The 18611-nt window shown below is 44.8% G+C and overlaps 1 protein-coding gene across 4 annotated transcripts in view; it reads left to right on the forward strand.

Annotated features, from left to right (window-relative positions):
- kidins220a (kinase D-interacting substrate 220a) overlaps positions 1–17833 on the forward strand; it is a 48847-nt gene extending 31014 nt beyond the window's left edge. The window contains exons 24-32 of one of the 4 annotated variants that reach the window (XM_070979191.1): positions 3460–3638; positions 7005–7216; positions 7450–7566; positions 10049–10081; positions 11285–11401; positions 11591–11689; positions 14679–14897; positions 15683–15904; positions 16288–17827. In XM_070979191.1, coding sequence (XP_070835292.1) covers positions 3460–3638; positions 7005–7216; positions 7450–7566; positions 10049–10081; positions 11285–11401; positions 11591–11689; positions 14679–14897; positions 15683–15904; positions 16288–17187 — 2098 coding nt within the window. In that variant the 3' untranslated portion in view covers positions 17188–17827. Of the gene's footprint in view, positions 1–3459; positions 3639–7004; positions 7217–7449; positions 7567–10048; positions 10082–11284; positions 11402–11590; positions 11690–14678; positions 14898–15682; positions 15905–16287 lie in introns of all 4 variants that reach the window. The other 3 variants (XM_070979192.1, XM_070979193.1, XM_070979194.1) reach the window with 3 other exon arrangements.
- Positions 17834–18611: the final 778 nt, after the last annotated feature.

An 18611-nucleotide genomic window follows, 5' to 3' on the forward strand; every position in this document is an offset into this window, starting at 1 on the left:
TAACCACAAGGTCACAGGTTTGAGCCCTGTAACAGCAGATGTGTCCATCACCAGCCATCTGTCCTGTCAAAATGTCCTTGAACAGAAGACTGGACCCCTACCTGTTCACTCCCTGTAAGCAGTCTGGACAGGAATATCAGCTAAAAGCCTAGAATGGAAATGATGTAAGTCATAGTGCAGTGTGCTTGTAAGGCAGGGGTGATAGCTAGAATGCTTCCCTTTGGCGAGGCGTCTGATGTCAGATGGTAGTGGTGACGATGATGCTACTCACAGCTGGTTTTCCAGGTTTGAGTCAGTCAGTCTTGAGTGGAACGAAACTTTTGCAAGAGTCCGTTTTGAAAGGAATCAGTAATTTAATGTTGTAGGTTGTCTGGCATATCCAGCAGGTTCCACGTTAAATGGCATAGCAGATATATTCAGTTCCTTTTGTTTACTTTTTATGTCCTGAAGCCTCTCATCAAGTGCTTGAAGGAGTTTTCGCTCTCACCAGCATATTCAGATGTCGTAGCAGGCTTTTGTTCTTGAGTTGGACAATGCTCAGTGTTTCCTCTTTCCAGTTGCATTTGCTACAGTTTTAATGTTGCTTTAAATGAGTTCATATTTGAAAGCAGAGACTTGAGAAGCTGGCTGCAGCTTGAGGTTCAGGTCTGAGAGCTACTTTATAATGTTCACTGCAGTTCCACGATAGGTTTTCCCTTCATCTCTGTTAATTCTTTTTTTTTTTTGTAATTCTCTTTTTTTATTGCCTTTCCAACAAGTGACAGCAGCAACATTTACGTAGAAAAAAAACATAATAGAAAAATAAATAAATAAATAACAGAATAAAAAATAAAAATAAAATAAAATAATAAAATAAAGTGAAAAAAAAACAAAAGGTACATTTAAATATAAATATATACATACACAGTAGGCATTGACATTTCAATTCAGTTATTCACATGGCAGTAATGCCCACCTCACTCAGCATTATCTTCATCATAGTCCATATCACTCAGACATCAGACATCTGTCTCAGTAAGAACATGACATATCATACACATATCTAACCATACTGTAGGTACAACCATAATCTTTAACATAAACTGAGTGTCAGTGTCAGTTTCTCTTAGGTTAGTCATTCATTCTCTCTATTAATTCTTTGAGGCAAAGATTAAGATTACGATTAAGACCTCCCTTTATTAGTCACAAACAGCACAACATGCAGAGTTAAAGGTGGGGGGGGGGGGACCTGCACATGCCATGCTTATGTGAAATTCTTTTCTCCGCTTTTAACCCATCCCGGCAAGTCCTTCCTCCACGGCAGACCAGGAGCGGTGGGCTGCCAGCCGACAGCGGCACCCGGGGACCCAGTTCCTTTTTGTCACCATTGGTCAGGTGGTGATCTTCTTGCATACTTTTAGTGTTTTTTTGTTTTTTTTTTAAGGAGGATACCCCAGGTGAACACGGGGAGAACATGCATTCTCTACACAGAAAAGGCCCCTTTCCTCAAGCAGGCACCGAAGGCATAGCACAGCGGGAATTGAACCCGGGATCTTCTAGCTATGAGGCGACAGCGTTACCACTTTACCACTGTGCCACCTAACTGACACTTTGGGACTTGCCTGCAGAACACTGTCTCTATCATGTCTAACCCTAATCATTTGTCCCTTTCTTTTGGAAAGCACAACACTCCACATTTGTTTTCTTGACAGTCACCATGATGCGTTGATGTGACATCAATTGCCACATCTGTGTTGCGTTCAGGGACCACTCGGAATTATGTGTTTACCTGCTATTTTATTTGACTTTCTTTTATCACTGAAAAAGAGTAATTGCTGTCTAAGGGTTTTTTTTTTAATTTCCGATTGGCTTTTTAATATATATGAATTGACTTGGGTTTTGGATTAAAGGGTCCTTACCACTGTTCTGAGGTCTTCTGTTTTTTGTCTACCCATCCCTGAGGTATGAGAACCTCGCTGGATTGGCCTGACAGTGGACATATTGGCCAGTTTGTTAACTCGATTAGGTTGTCTGATAGTTTGGATTATTAGCTAACAGGGTGCTGTGTTGAATCCTCGCCAGATGCTGACCTCACCCTGACTTAGCTAGCGTGCTGCAGCAATGGCACTAATCATCCAATCAAGTCACAGAAAGGGCAGCCTGTATTCACTCTCAAAAACAGATCAGGCCCAGGGAAAAACCCAGCTCATCAGCCCGTGTTCTCAGCAGAACATACCAGTACACAGAGTTGCTGATGCACGGGGCGGAGGGTGAGTTGGGGTTGAACTGGAAGGGAGTGAAGGATGCAGGGAGAGAAAAGCATCCACTGAGAAAATGATGAAGGGATCTGATGAGAAATGGAGGCAGAGATGAGAAAAATGTCTGCTCCCTGCCGGAGTCTCCTCATTCATCTGATAAGAGCGGCACATTCTGGTGATGAATGGCCGGTGTCATAAGTCACTCCATGTTTCATATTTTCGTGTCTGAATGATGGGATTAACGAGATGTACTGATTGCTCTAGGTTGTTGGTGTTTGCTTTTCCTGTAGCCTCTCCCACGTTACACTACCCTTGATTAAACTGATATGTCTTTTTAACCTTGTGCAGCTGAAATTGGATTTCCACACCTCATAACACTTGAGTATTTATGCTCAGTATTCATCATGTCAGAGATGCTGCTGACACTTCTAAACCACTGGTTTAAGCTTTAGTTAGTATTACATGGTGGCAGCTTTTTTTTGTGATGAACTGAACGCAGTGTGTGCTGTTTTAATGTGACGGTCTTAATATAATGCAATGCTGTCTGCAGTATATACAGGAAAAACTATATCACACAGAGATGGAACAATCTCAGAGCATGGTGTTTACTTAGAGTCTGTGATAACAAACATCATGTTAACTGTAGTTGTGCATCATGACGCGCTTCCGTCTGCTGCTTGCTAAATTACTCAGATTGTCATCTTCTCAGGTTTCCTCCTCTGCTGAGAAAAGATAACGTCCCTCACTCTATCTGTCCTCAAACATCCCCCCTTTCACTATCTTGCCTTCTCTAAATCCAGTTATCTCTCTGCTCTCATGATGATGATGACCGTTGCATATCTCTTCAATCTTAACAGTACTGCTTGCTATTTCCTCTGTTCTTTTTTCATCAGAAGGTAACGCTTTGTGTTTTATACAATGAAGCTAGCAGTCAGAATTTAGTCTAAACTGACAAGATGACATTTTTTCATATGCCAGTAAAACATATTGCAAAAAACGCATTTGGTTTTCCACTATAAATAGTTGTAGACATAGAACCGGTTTCCTTTTATTTCCAATTTGCACAGAATTTGAAGATCCAACAACCAAGTAGTCCTGTTCTCCAAATCATTAATACTTTTAAATAATCAGTATGTTGAGTGCATTTAGCAAACTACCACTACTCAACTCCTGCAAAAAAACAAAAAAACAAAACGCTTTTCTCTTTCCTTTTCCTCTGAAGACTCTCTAAGAACATCCCCACCACTAAGGATGTGGAGCCGCTGCTGGAGATCGACGGAGACGTCCGCAGCTTTGAGGTCTTCCTCTCCTCTAGGACCCCCGTTCTCACAGCCAGAGATGTGGAGATGTTCCTGCCCTGCACCGTCAACCTGGACCCCAAGCTCAGGGAGATCATAGCAGGTCCATACACGCTCAGTATTTGTACACATGGGTGAACAAATCAAAGGAGAAACCAGCATAAAATGTCTTAGTAAGGTGTCGGGCCAGCCTCAGTGCACCTTGGTGTAGATTTGACATGACTCCAGGACTCTGATGCAGGGATTAACATTCTTCAAAAAGATATTCCCTCATTTGGTGCTTTGATGGGGTTGGCTATTGCTGTCTGACACGTCAAAATTTCCTGTAGGTGTTTCATTGGCTTGAGATCTGATGACTATAAAGACCACAGCATATTGGAAATGGTGCCCTCGTGACCTTAGAAACAGCACTTTGACAAAGAAAATCCCAACAAAAGGTCTATTTTTTTCTGAAGCTTTCAACTACATCTCATGGCCTCCTTCAATGAATGGATTTGCTCAGTTGTCATGGATATGGTTTAGTTTTTATCAGGACAACAAAACAGAAACCAAACCATGTTCATGACAACAGCAAGATGTGGTTTAAAGCTGCAGAAACAACAAATAAGTCGGCCACAGCAAATGATTCACAACATTTCTATACTCATTGAACTCACTGACCTATCATCAGTGTGTAAGCATGTATACAATATGTTTGGCTGACATTCGCATGTAGTTATAGACATTTTTATTTACTTTTAGCTTTACTGTTAATGTAAAATCTGATTGATTTATTTAGAAATTGGTAAGGTCCCACTTATTCAAAAATCTTTCCATACAGTGAAAATAGATATGAACTGGTACCTTGACACAGTGTTACTTTGACCATGTTTACACTTGGTTTTAGAGTACATCTTGCATGCTCAGATAACAAGTGGATCCGAACACTCGAACCGCATTTGACCACAAACCTTGTTTTGGTGACAGTACGCCAACGCTTGAACAAATGGAGAGGCGCACTGATGTACAAGTGCAAGTGAAACCTGATGCCTAATCTCTATTTAGGCAGAAGATTCAGAAAACTAGACAACTCCTATCGTATCCAGTGATGTGGTAACTGTACAAGGGGCCCTTTGACCTTCTAGCGGATGAGACGTAGGCAGTAACAAAATCTGAACAGATGTAGTCAGTTGGACTCTTTGGAGGCACATGATAGACACAGGGTTCAGACAGAGTGTTGAAAGTTTGGAAAATACTTAGTTTTAATCATTATCTTTTCAAGGTTAGGAATATGCTAGAATTGAAAGCTTTTCATATTTGAAATGAAGCGATCCCATCGCCATGTTTCTTTGTTGTCTCCTGGCATTGAAATAAGCCTGCACTAAATAATCGGGATCAAAACATACAGAGCAGCTGGTAAAATACACAAAGCGACAATATACATTGATTGCTGTGGGTATAGAGGAATTCTGTAAATTTAACTTTCACACTTGTATTTATAGTGACAGTTTAGGTGTGATGATAGAGGCTTCAAGAGTCAGGAAGTTTTTGTATTTAGGTAGCTTGAAAGTCCTTGAAAATATTTGAATTACACTCTTACAAAGCTGTATGAATGCTGTAGACACAGGTATGAACCGTGGTTTCATCCGTCCACTTGTGTTAGGATCACTGAAAAGCATTTTAAAACCAAGCGTAAACAGGGACTTTGTGTCATCAAACAACACAGTTGAGCAAAAACAATTTTTTCCACCAGTTTCTTCAGATTAGCTCAAGATGACATTGTTCTCACACTTCATCATATTACAGAGTGAGCGCATGTATGTGTCTGTGTGTGTGTGTGTGCGTGCGAGAGAAAGAGGTTAATTGTACAGTTTTGTCTAAGGTACATAAAAGGGTTTGGTATACAATAGCACGGAGAAACATGGAGCTGTCCTCTACGTGATGTTTTGAATTCATCGCCAGCTCATTTGGCAGTGACATTACTCATAACATTACAGCAGGGTCTGCTCTAAAATCGCCCACTGCAGGGGCTCTCAGAAACCCACAGCTTTGCTTCTCATTTCCAAACAATCAAATGTCGAGCAGGTTTCTACTGCAGCACTGTGGGATCAGGACAATATTTTCACTCGCTATCACCAATCTGCCTCCAGTGCTGCACCAAATTTCACAGTTTGTAGCTCCAGTGACGTAATAGTGCATCAGTATTAAACTGTAAGCCAGAGCGGCGCTGTACTTTTGCTACTGTGCGTCAGTGTCCATTCAGCCTATACAGGAGTGTCAATGACGCCTGGTGTGAAGCTGCTGCATCATAGTGTTATGAGACCACAGAAAACTCACACACACAAAGTCTGTTCCATTGAGCCAGGGTTGAGTCATGGAGGGCGCAGCTGACCAAGCTCCACGAGCAGACGTCCAGTCTGTAAGTACAGGACTCCTGTCCTAAAAGTGTGTAGGTGTGTATATATATCCATGGTGTTTATTTGTGCGTGTGTGTGTGTGCTCAATAGTGTGTGGGTGTTTTCACCTCCACACGTGTCCCCAGGGAGCGGAAGGTGACCAATGCTCCTACCCAGTCATCCCGCTCCCTCCACTCCCTCCGCGGCCAGTCGGTACTTGGTGCCCAGTGTCCTGTGGCCAGCCAGTGGGCAGTGCTGTCAGTGATACCCGCCCATGAGCCTGACTCACATCATAAGGCCCCCATTGTGTTCGCAGGCTGGATTGGGTCTCACTCAGCGTGTCATTCAGCAGCCACTTGTATAACCAGGAGACATTCTGGTGCCTGCTTCTGTTTCTGGTTTGTACTTTCTTGCCAGCCACACAGAGCCACTCTGTTCTGTCTCCGGGCTTATTTAACTTTAATTTGAGAGGTTTTACCAAAGCTCCCTCCTCCGCTCCGACTAGACTCCTCTCGAGGTCTGATTGATTTATGTGAAAAAAAAATTGTGGCAAAGTACTTATGCTGATAGTTCACATGGTCTGCTTTGTTTGTTTACATGGGTGAATTTATTTGTCAGGGACAGCAAGGGGCCATGTGCCAGAGTCATCACGTGGCTGGCATATCATTTGGAAAAGGCAGAATATCAGCACGCCTGCTGGTTTGTGAGCAAACGGAGTAATAGAAATCAAAGTGAGAATGGAATTCACAGTTGAAGATCATGGTAATTGTAACATCTGCGCCAGTTTTCTCTGCAGCATTTAGTTATCCGTCTTCTATTTTGGACAGGGACTTCTTGTATTCCCTACAGCGCTTTGAGAACCAAGGAATTTCCTTTATGTGCATTGATTGTTTGATATGGATTTTTCTCTGTGGATTCACAACTGTCTAAACTCTCTTGAGATGATGAAATAAAGCTAAATTATTGATGCGTGGGTGGATCTGAAGGGTCTTTATAGTCATAGCCAAGACGTGATCATCGGCAACGCAGATAAAAACTTCCTTCTCCTCTCTCTCCCTCTTGTTCTTTCTTCCCCCGGCTCTCTCCTCTCTTAGATGTGCGTGCGGCCAGGGAGCAGATGCACTTTGGAGGGGTGACCTATCCCACGCTGCCCCTGCAGGACTCAGTGCCCCGTCCTCAGTCAGGTTACAGCCAGCACTCTTCCGCCTGCTCCCCGACAGGCTCCTTCGCCGGACACATCCCTCCTCAGCCCCACAGTGCCTACTTCAGCGGGATGACGGGCCCCCAGCACCCCTTCTACAACCGGGTGAGACAGGAAAGGGACTAAATGTTTAGATAATCAGTAGAAAACTGTCTAACAGAAGGAGCAGTTCCTGCCACCTGAGTGAACCTCACTGATCCTCCACAGCCACAAACAACCACACTGTTTTAAAGACCCTTTTGTGTGCCTGACCTCCCTCATACGATTTTCATTTTATTTTCACCTCCTCCTCTTCCCTCCCGTCCTCTTCTGTGCATTCTTTTCTTTTACCCTCATAGCCTTATTTCCCCCATCATGTGTATCACCTGCCACGGCATTACTCCCACCATGTCCCCACATCCTCGCGTCCCTCGATTAAACCACCCGGTCAACTTAAGGACAACGCCAGTGGACTTGTAAGTAAAGAAGCAGTGCTAGATTCATGAGGACTAGACCTTTACAGCTGCAGATATGCAAGCTGTAGTAGTATTTATATCTATAATATATATCTATATAATTCAGCATTGTTCGTGTGCTTGAAATGATTTAATGTTGAAACGGTGTTGCTCTCTTTGTTTTACTATTCAAAATATAAGTGCTATTTTTTTGTTGTTTCTGAACTAAACCAGTGAAGGGATCCATTTTTATTTTGTGTTAACTGAATATAATTACACTTACAAAGGCTCAGGATATAATGCTGTTATATCACTCACTGTTTAATAGGCTGTCAGTACCATTGTGTCGACCAACTGCATGAACATACCACAAAGTGTGACCTCTTTTCTTTTCTTAGCACTTCCTCTTCTCTGGCGTACCTCTCTCCTCCTTCCCCCTTGTCTCCCTTTCCTCAGTGTGATGTCATATGTTTTACCTTTTACATTTTACCTCCTTATTAATTGAACATCCCCCTCTTTTCACTGTCCCTGTGCCCCAACATCTGCCCAGCTCCTGAAGCTGGTGGTTCTCAGTTTGCGAGCCCAAACCCAGAGTAAATCAGTGAGAGGTTTTTCCACGAACTGAGTGATAATGAACTCAGCTTTCATCTCTTGCCATACAATCCTTGTCTCCATTCTGTGCCCATATCAGGATGTTATTGCAGAGGATACCAGAGAAGGCCTGCCCTCCTGTCCCTCTGAACCTGCTATGGTAACACGTAGTTACACCTGTCTAGCCCTGCGTGTATACAAATATGCACCTAGTCCTTCATTATCTGCGTGTTGACCTGATGCTTAAACCTCTTTGTCGCCTCACGTGTTGCATGTATAAAATGCACGCTTATATGTCTGACAGACTATTCATTTTGTTGCTGTAAGAGGCGCAAGTATAAATATAGACTCGCTGCAGAATGCTGACAATAAATACTTAAGCTGCATCCTGTGTGACCGCTAACCATCAAGAGAGGTGTATTTTGACACAAACTTCAGCATATGTAAATATAGCATGCTGAATGACATTAACTCTGCCTTTGGCGCAGTAGCAGTTCCCATTCTCTTATAAATGGACATAAGAGTGTTGTCACTTCAGGATTGCATGGAGTTGCATTGACAAGAAGTGAAGATATTCACACATTTTTTTTTTTTCGAGAAAGCAGCCACTATTTAGAACAATTTGAAGATAACACTACTCAGGAGATTTCTGCTCCACAAAGCCACTTATCAGGGCTCTGCCAGCAAGCATTTAAAGGAGCTGAATGAAAGATTTGAATATAGATCACTACGTAATGTTCCCTTCTCTATCTGTCTTTAAATTTTCGCTTCCATCTTCCTCCTTTTCTTTAAACTTTCATTGCTTTTTTGCATTTTTACCCCCTCTTTTGTTCCTCATATCTTCCCTTCCGCTTTTGTTTCCTTTCCTCCCAAGTATAAATTTTCACAGTGTCATCCCATTCTGACTTTTCTACGCACATTAGCCCATCTTATCCCTTTCTGGTTCACACTTGATCTCTTTGTGTAGTGTTCACATGTGCCTGTATTTCTGCAAATCTGTGAATGCGGATGTGTGCGCACGCTCGCTCATTTGTGCGAGTCTTTTGGATATGTAAGCGGGCCTAGCCCAGTGTAATTGCTTAGCTGATATAAGTGTAAGTATGGATTCCTCGGGCTGCCGGGATTATCATCAGAGCAACTGTTGGGGCTGGCAACACACACACACGCACACACACGCTGACAATGAGCCCAGCGCTGGTAGAGCTTATCTCCTTACCAAGACGCTTCCTCCCTCACAGAGCTCTGTTTCCTCTTCCCCATCCTTCTGCCCAGCCCTGAGCTCAGCCCAGCTGTAATTACAGTCTTATCACACACACACACACACACACACACACACACACACACACACACACACACACACACACACACACACACACAGGGAGGGTTCACACAAACACACGCAGACATTCACGCTTTCGCACGTTCTTAGAATACACGCTTTGCACTCTGAATCGAGGAGTCGTATTCGAGGCCCTCCCTGTATTGGAACTTCTGCTTTTTCCGCGTGGAGTGAAAGATGTCTCATTCTCTTAACGCGTCTGTGTCTCTGTCTCTGTCTCTGTCTCGTCTGAAAAGATTATGGCTGTAAAAGCCTGCTGACTCCAGCGAAAACAAAATCTCCTTGTGCAATAATTCTGCTTCCAGAAGCCTCTTCTTCAGTTTGACGTGGGGCTGCTGTAAAAGAGCCGTGTCCTCCCCTGCTGCAAGACAGATAAATGTCAGTCTGCTCTGTTGTCAGTGTCTCTCCTGTCCCCGATGATAAGTTCAACATGCGTGTCTAGTGTCTTTCCACTTGTCTGTCCGCCCTCCTTTTTTTCACAGGTACAGTCCCGGCTTCATTATCCTACATGTCTCTGTGTGTATTTTTGTCTGACTATTTGTCCGTCTGCTTCTTTTTGTCTCCTTTATCAAGCATTTAAAGTCGCTGCCTTACAAATTCAAGCAGGTACACCTTTGGTTTCATCGCTACTTTCACCTTCGCATCCAACCCTTTCTTCCATCTTCCCACATACCTCATTTCTAACACACTGGTACAATACTACCAAGCATGCTGTTGACAGAGATGTTAGAGACTCATCACTTAGAAATAAATACAAAACTTCACGTCTTGTAGTAGTTCTGTAGATTCACTAATATAGTTTCATTCTAGAGTAAACCCTCAGCTGTGTGGACATGAACAGTAGCTTAAATTCCCTGAGTGTCGGTCTTCATCCTCTTGCCCACCACTACAGGAAGTTGGCACCTACTATTGTGTGCTGTATTGTGTTGAGCTGCTTGTTTTTTTGTTTAACAACCACTCACAGTCCGACTAAGCTCTGCTCTTCTGTCCCTCGAAACCAGAAACAAAGCCAGGGGGCTTAGTCTGAAGCCACGTCTTAATGGTGTTAATAGCCTGAGAGAGAGAGAGAGAGAGAGCAGAGATGGCGAGGGAGTGGGAGGAAGAGATGGAGGAGAGAGAGAAATGGAGTGATGGAATAGAGAGTAGGAGGTCAGTGCAGGAGGCTTAGAGCAAAGGAATGTGAGAGGAAGGAAGGAAGGGAGGGAAGGAACAAGAGTGAGGGTTCATAAAGACAAGCAGAAGCAGAATGGGAGGGGGAGGGTTGTTTGGTTTGTGCGCCAGCGGGTGGCATGTTGGCTGTGTGTGTGAGGCCTTACACAGCATCAACGGGCCACTGGTATTAGTCACATCAGGCCTCGGAGCTGCTTGGCGACCACCACTTCAGTGTGGCTCAGCTCAACAGCGACTCGCAGGCTTACAGACTCCATCCCTTAAGTGTTGTCAGCACACTTTATGTGCTTGTATATACACCCAGAAAAAGAATAAGAGCAGGTAACAGCGTATTTGGATATGTTGGCAGCTTTGTTTACTTTTACACTTACACTGTGTGACTGATAGAGAGAATTACTGTGTGGGATTGCAGTTTTGCACCTCTGTGTGCCTCACAGTAACAAGCCTGCATGTCCCTGTGCCAGGAATTGTTGCTCGTTTTGCCCTAATCAATGTGTTAGGAGTGATGAGTTGGTCTAACAGAGAGTGAGTTTGTCCTGGTAACCTTAACTCACAAAAAAATCCAGAATATGCTGTTTATATTCTAATTGTGTGTGTGTGCGTGTGTGTGTGTGTGTGTGTGTGTGTGTGTGTGTGTAGGTCTCGCCTACAGTCCTGCTCAGCTCTATGACCACAGATGCAGTGTGTGAGCGTGTCAAACTGATAGATGGAATCGACCCCAACATGCTGCCTCAGTACACCTCCACCATCAAGACGGTGCGTCTGACAGTGACATTCAGAATTTGTTCCATGTGGTCTAACTGAATGTTTTCTTTTCATACTCTCCGTGTAGCTTCTTTTCCCCATGTGATTGTGTTGCTTTTTGGCCTGATGCAACTTTGCATGTGTTAATAACGTCCATCAATGAGCCAACTAGCTGGTCAGTCTCCTCTCTTTCCATTGCAGGCAAATATAAATGGTCGAGTGCTGTCTCAGTGCAACCTGGACGAGCTGAAGAAGGAGATGGAGATGAATTTCGGTGACTGGCAGCTCTTCAGGGCAATGGTAAGACTAAATTTCTCTTTCCACACAGTCTGGTTTAATATTGTGGGCATCCTACGTGTCATATATTATTGTGTAAATAGGATGGAAGATTTACTTTTTCATTTTTTTAAATCGAAAGAGGTGTGCCAATAGCTGATATAAAGAAAGCATCTTTCCACCACAGCAATAACAGCTGGTCCTTCATTACTCTGCAGCAGGTTTCTCAAAGTCCAGACCTCGGTCCACATCCGGACCGAACAGCAGAATATTAATGAACTAGACAAATTCCCCTCGGCGGGAAATTTGGAGAGTGATACAGTGCGCAAACGCCGGGCCGTGTGCCAAACGCCGGGCCGTGTTGCTGACAGAGGTCAGTGTCCAGTACTAAAAACACATCGCGAAGCTGACATTAGCATGTCAAATAACACATTAAAAACCTCTGAACCATGATTAGGAGGCAATGAACATTCATTTTAACGTATGTTAGCATATTAGCATTAGCATGCTAACATTAGCATGTTAGCACACCAACCCGACATCAACAGGTATACCTCCAGGCACCAACAAGTTCATAGGACCTCATGTTAGCATTAGCATGTTAGCATTGTGGCTAACGCTAACAGGCCAACATCACTCATTACATCACTAACACATATAACTCACCAGTAGGTAGCTTGGCTGTGGCTGGTTAGCATGTCACTATAGAGCTTAATGGACAATTGATCATTTGACTGAGCTGCACAGCTGCAGCTAAAGCCACATATGTGTGTGTGTGGGAGAGGCACTCAGGCTCAGAGGTTGCCACGGCAACTTGAGATCAGGCCACCTGCGGGTCTGCGAGACTCTGAGAAACGTCTGAATTTGGCCTCTGCGCACCCTCCGAACAAACGCTTCTCACGCCGACACTGTAACTCCTATTGCCGAAATTTCTTCACCGTGAGAGCCACAAGGCTTTGCTCTACAAGCTGATCACTTTCTTTTTCCGCTGGGCTCAAAGATACGGATTTTAGAGCGAGTTAAAAAATGGCTGGTTTCTGTCTCTCCTGTTTTTCATTTGTATTGGACCTTATGGGCGAGGTCAGAGGCGCTCTCGTCGCTCAGAGGCTCACAACTCAAAAACCGTAAGTCCTATCGCTTAGCCAGGCACATCGTGAGAATCAGCGCAAGCGGCACTACAACCTTGGAAAGTTTCGCGCACGTAGAGCGAAATTTGTGCTTTGGAGGAGCGTGGAAAGACAAAAGTTTCACACAATTTTCACAGCTTCTCTCCACTCTGGCAGTTAATCCCCTCCACTCTAGCGCGAACATTCCGTGCAATACACACCCATTATAAACTCAGAATTTCTCCCAAAACGCTCACAGTCATTGAACTGCGACTGCTCGAAAACTATATGACCTATCAAAACGAGACTTAACACACCCATACATGAGACTTGTGTCTACGTTTTAAAGTTGGAACGGCGTCTCTAGGTCAAAGTATGCCGGAGCAGTAGTCCTTTGAAAAAGGGGGAGATTTTGTCGCATTTTTCGGCTCGTCCCATTCATTTCTTATGGGATTTTTTCGTGCGTTTTTCGCGTCTTACGACGCGAAAAACGCGTATTCTGTAGAGAAAAATAATAGCACACCGAGTCCGATCGAGCCGCACGTTTTGATATATCATTCGCCTGGGTGCTCTCAAAACTGTAGGACTAGTAGCGAATCAAAATTTGTACGGAAGAAGAAGAAGAAGAAGAAGAAGAAACACGCAGAAGAACAATAGTGGTTCAGTGCTTTGCACTGAACACAGAAGGGGCTTCGCCCCTTCTGTGTTCAGGGCAAAAGCACTGTATCACTAATAAAGAAAATCTGCACATCTAATGTTAATCACCAGTAAAAGAGGTCCGGTTGGTCCTGATAGTCATCGTCAATTAGCTGGCTATCCTCTGACAACGAGCCAAAAAGTCCATAATTCATAGTTCAGCCCCTCTACAGATACTTAGGGAGACTCACTCAGCTTGTCAATTTGAGACTAAACTTGGGTGTATTTTCATTGACCAACTGTTGTTTTCAGTCTCAGACTGCAATTTTTGTTTGCCTCCTGGGAGTTTTTAGAGATAAGGACTCATTCATTAGTAGTTGAACTGTGGGTTTTGTATTGAACACTGACTGCCTCTTTGGCAGAGGTCTAAAAGAGGTCATTTTGCACCAACAATTTAATGCTTGCCCAATGACAAGAGATGTGAAGTTAATCAATTGATTAGATGTTATTTTGTTATTGTTAGTCATAATAAATGAAAATCAGATGCAGACCTTTGAGTCATGAGTTTGAGAACTCTGCCTCTAGATTTAAGGCTTGTAATAGATTTACAATTGCAAACATGCTCCTCACTCCGTGATACTACAGGCTCTCAGCCCTGCCGGGGCCCTCCTGTTGATACATGTCATCTCTTGTTTATTCTAAAAAGAAGCAAGACAGCATCTCGTAATACGACATCTTGTGCTGCAGCTGAGATATTGGGATGGAGATTTTATAATCCGTATTACGAGAGGGGCACGAGTCAGTCAGCCAGGAGTCCAGTCGGCTGAGCCGGGGCTGAAATCACTAACACATGTAGCCGGCTCCACTCCATCAGATGTCAGTCTGTGCTCCTAATACCAAACCAGGGCTCTGGATTGGTGTTTTACAGGAGATCCAAAGCAGCGCTCACGTATGAGCAGCTGGAAAGTGCAGTGGCCTCACAGCTCTGTGCACTAACCAGTGTTGTGTTGCCAGGACGCAGCCAGCACAGACATCTGGTTCAAGATGGCTGACTGATATCTGGATGAAGGGAGGTTATTGTCAGGGAGGAGTGGACAGCTGAATAGCTCTAAGGACCAGCTCACCCTTGCTAGCACATGTTTTTGTTATTTCTGTCTGTCACACTTGTTTTGTATGTCACATGCTTTGAAAAACAGGTTTCACATTAGCTCCACGTCCTGAAACAAAAATCAAATGACTTCTGAAATATTATGATGTCTTTTTTTTCGCAGGTGATGGATCAACGCCTCGCCGAAAGCCAGGCACTGCTACAGGATGAGTCCAGAGCTGCCAGCGAGCAGGGCAGCAGCGTGCACCACGGGGAGCCCAGCAGACGCTCGGGGGGGGCCCAGCATGAAGCGGCGGCCTTCAGCCTCAACCTCAGCTTCGAGGAACTCAGCGGAGCAGGGCTGGAGGAGCCTCCGAGACACAGCAACAGCTCACACTGGCCGGTCAGCCTTCCCATTCAGAGCTTAGTGTGAAATACACCGCAACAGTAGACGCTGAACTGTGTGTCTGTGTGCATGCACATCATACTCACCCGTATACACTTGGAGAGAGATTAGAGATATTAAAGTCTAAACATATGTGTGAGCATGCAACACTTGCAAATGGGATCACAAGGTCACACAGCCCAAACTGTCGCAAGGCCACAAGTCCTCTGCAACCAAGCCAGTGTGTTGGTGAACTCAATGGTTTCACTTCAGTGTGGTTTTGAGTGAGAAAAGAGCACGGCAGAGGAAGCTTATGGTGCTCTTGAACATGGCAGAATTAAAAATACACACACACACACACACACACTGCGGCGTGCCAAAAGGTGTCAAGGGGCCCCCTGTTTGTTATTTTCACCTTCCCTATTCCCAATTTGCAAAATCTCTGAGACACGAGCAAAACAGTCACGCGTAGACAGCTGGCTCTGCTGCTATTTTATATGATCTCACTTTGTGATCTTTTTTAAATTCAAGTCATCCGACACCGAAAACACACCACACTTTCATTGCCTCTGTCTGCCAGTAACTTTCTCACTATCCAATTCTCACATTCTGAATATTTCATTGGTTACTAATGTAATTATAGCATTTTTAAGCACTGTTGTAAGTGCCATTGTTATATTTATTATATTCAGGTGTCAATTAAGGCAATCAACACACAACCATTCGCCTTCACTCTGTAGTGACTTTTAGCATAAACATGTTTCTCAGCAAACTATGTTCACCTTTTCCTCTCGTCCTGTCAGGTGGCAAATCACCGCACCTCAAGCATGTCCAGCCTCAACTCTCAGGAATCCTCCAATGACATCTGCAAGCTGACAGACAAGCAGCAGGCTGAGTATCATGATGCCTACAGGGAGTACATCGCTCAGATGGCCCAGCTGGAGATGTCCGGCAGTGGGGGAGAGAGGCCCGTGCAGCCCCACCCGGGACAGTTCCTTCAGGCTGCCAGCTCAGAGGACAAAGGGGTGGGTGGACAATCACAAGTACACTCTTGAGTTTTTGTCATTGCGTCATTGAAAGCATAAATAGTTCAGTTGAATCAGTGTAGAAGCTCCCTCTGGCACATTACAGAAAAATAGCTTGTGGGGACTGCTGTCATTAACTTGTGCAGACGTAGTTTCTAAACTTGCCTTTTTAAACATTTTATTCCTCTGGCCTGTGCAACGACACAGGTCTTATTCTGGGCTGGGAAAGGGGAGATCGCTGCGTCTTGCGTTTCGTAATTATCATATACGCTTTGTTTCTCTTGGCACATAAAGGAGAGACAGGAGTCCCCTTCTCAGAGGCCTCTCAGCCAATAACAAAAAAATGATGTATATTTTCTTGTTCTTCTCTTCTCTCTCCTCAGGCCAAGGAAGGAGCTGACCAAGACAGCCGCAAGTCCTTCACCAAGAGAGGCTCCAAGGCTTGCGATGCCACAGACTTCCCCTCAGGGACTGATGCCCAGCTTCTAGACCCCATCAGTGAAGAGGATGAAAAGCTGGACCACAGCGCATCCTCCAGGACTCCAGGCACCAGGAAGAAGGGAGCCGGGGCATTGTACCACAAGCTGCCCAACGATGAAGACTCTGGCCCAGAAGAAGCTGACAACACCACACCTCTCCTCCACAAAGAGGCTGGTGCTCTGCCCTCCCACAGAGGCTCCCAGCCCACTGGGCTGCTGACCAAGCCTGGCTTCCTCGCCGAAATCGCCCTGGATAAGAAGGACTCATCCGACTCAGGAATGCGCTCCAGTGACAGCTCCTCGGACCGCTCCCTGGAGGAGGCTGAAGGAGACACTGACAGAGAGAGAGGAGCCCTGAAGCCCAGCCTGATTGAATTGGAGCTGGAGGGCCTGGTGAAGAAGAGAGGCCTCCTCCCCAACAGCCTGAGCGGCCTGCAGGACGCGACGGTGGCCCGCATGTCCATCTGCTCTGAGGCTCCGTCCGAGGCCAGCCTAATGACCAGCAGTCCAGACGAGGGGTGGCCGTCCAGCGGGGTCAGCAACCTCAACCGCAGCGCCAGCAACACCACCCTCAATAACAACACAAACGACACCACCACCAACAACACCAACACCAACAACAGCCACCAGCAGCCAGCTAACATCACAGGCTCAGAGTCCACCGTCCCCTCTTCCAGCATCGACGTCTCGCCAGCTGTCATCATCACCCCCGGCAGCACCACCGTCAACACCACAACTGCCGCCATCCACAACCAGAACCTGCGCACCATTAGCCTGGGAGATGAGCGGGAGAGCGTCCTCTGAGAAGCTGCTTGTTGTTCTGAGAAGGGTCACGTGGACTTTCGTTCTTGATGTTGTTGGTGACTTTATTATAGTGTCGATGTTGTGGCGTGTTCCAAAGAATTAGAGAAGATGTGTGTTCTACTGTTAGGAAGTGTTTGTGCGCATTCAAAAGCTTTGATTAGTCCTTGATTAGTTGGTTGGTAAAAATAGAAATCACCAAATCTAAAGACACACTCATCAGTCAGGCCAAGTTGGAATCGCTTTAACTTCTTTTAATGTTACAAGACCTTTTGCTGTTCCACGTGTTTGGATCATTATAGTGTCATTTCTTGTGAATGTGGTGCTGTTCGGTGTGTTTAGTGATGAAATGTTACATGTGGTGGGCATCATATGTTACACGAAAAAAAAAAAGTGCTTTTCAGGAAATGTAGCCTCAACTGGAAAAGCTCAGTGTTACAGAGGACTTGTGTCTGTGAAGTGTGTCGTGCTGTGCTGTGTTTGGTAGTTAGAACGTCTCAGATAGATGGCGGTGTAGACGATGTGGTGCGGTGTGCTGTTAGCAGTCTCTGTGACAGAAGAGGTGCATGCGCTTGTCTCTGAAGTGGTGATTGTGTTCCTGGTGAAAAGGTGTTTTGTGAAACATTAAACAGTTTTCTGTGGACCCTTGAAATTGTCCTCATGTTTTGTCTTTTCTTGCAGGAAAATCAGCTGTTTGTAGAGCGAAGCCTCAGTGGAGGCAAATATAGCTTGTAAATAAACCACAGTATTTAAACTAAGAGTCTTCTCTACAGCAATTTAATATTTTATCCGGTGCAGTTCAGTGGAAAAGAGGGGTGGCATGCAACGGGAGACAGGATTCATATTCTCCGATAGATGGCGCACTCTCCATACAAACGTGCTGCAGGCTGCCTGTCAGCATTATAAACCACTGAAGGTAACAACTTCAGCTCAGTGACTTTAAGTCGGGTGCGGGTCTTTTGAGGTGGCTGTTGAAGCACAAATGAATTCATAGATTTCATGTGTTGTATCAGAGTGAGGCGTTAATACGGTTTACACACCTGAACAAGAAACATCAAATAAAGTGGTGCTTGTGAAATCATCAAACGTGGGTCCATAGCTTTAGAGGTCATGCTGGCTGGCACAGAGGTGATTGACAGGTGGGTTTTTACAACACTATGTCACCCATATTTGCCTTATTACCCCGCCTTTCCAACCACAGCCAGCATACCTATTCAGTACAGAGCGCAATCCAAATTCAGGGCATTTAAGTTCAGTTGATTTGAAGTTGAATCATCCCAGCAGCCCATCGTTCACCGTGATCATATTACCTGCTCATTTTTTGATAAGCAGCGAAGTTCAGCGTCATCAGGTGCACCCGCTGCTCATTTCATGCGGCTCATCAAGCGAACATTGGACACCAGTGCTTGTTGTGCCACAAGACAGAA

The sequence above is a fragment of the Chaetodon trifascialis genome, chromosome 14, assembly GCF_039877785.1.
Source record: "Chaetodon trifascialis isolate fChaTrf1 chromosome 14, fChaTrf1.hap1, whole genome shotgun sequence".
In the NCBI taxonomy this organism is placed as follows: Eukaryota; Metazoa; Chordata; class Actinopteri; order Chaetodontiformes; family Chaetodontidae; genus Chaetodon; species Chaetodon trifascialis.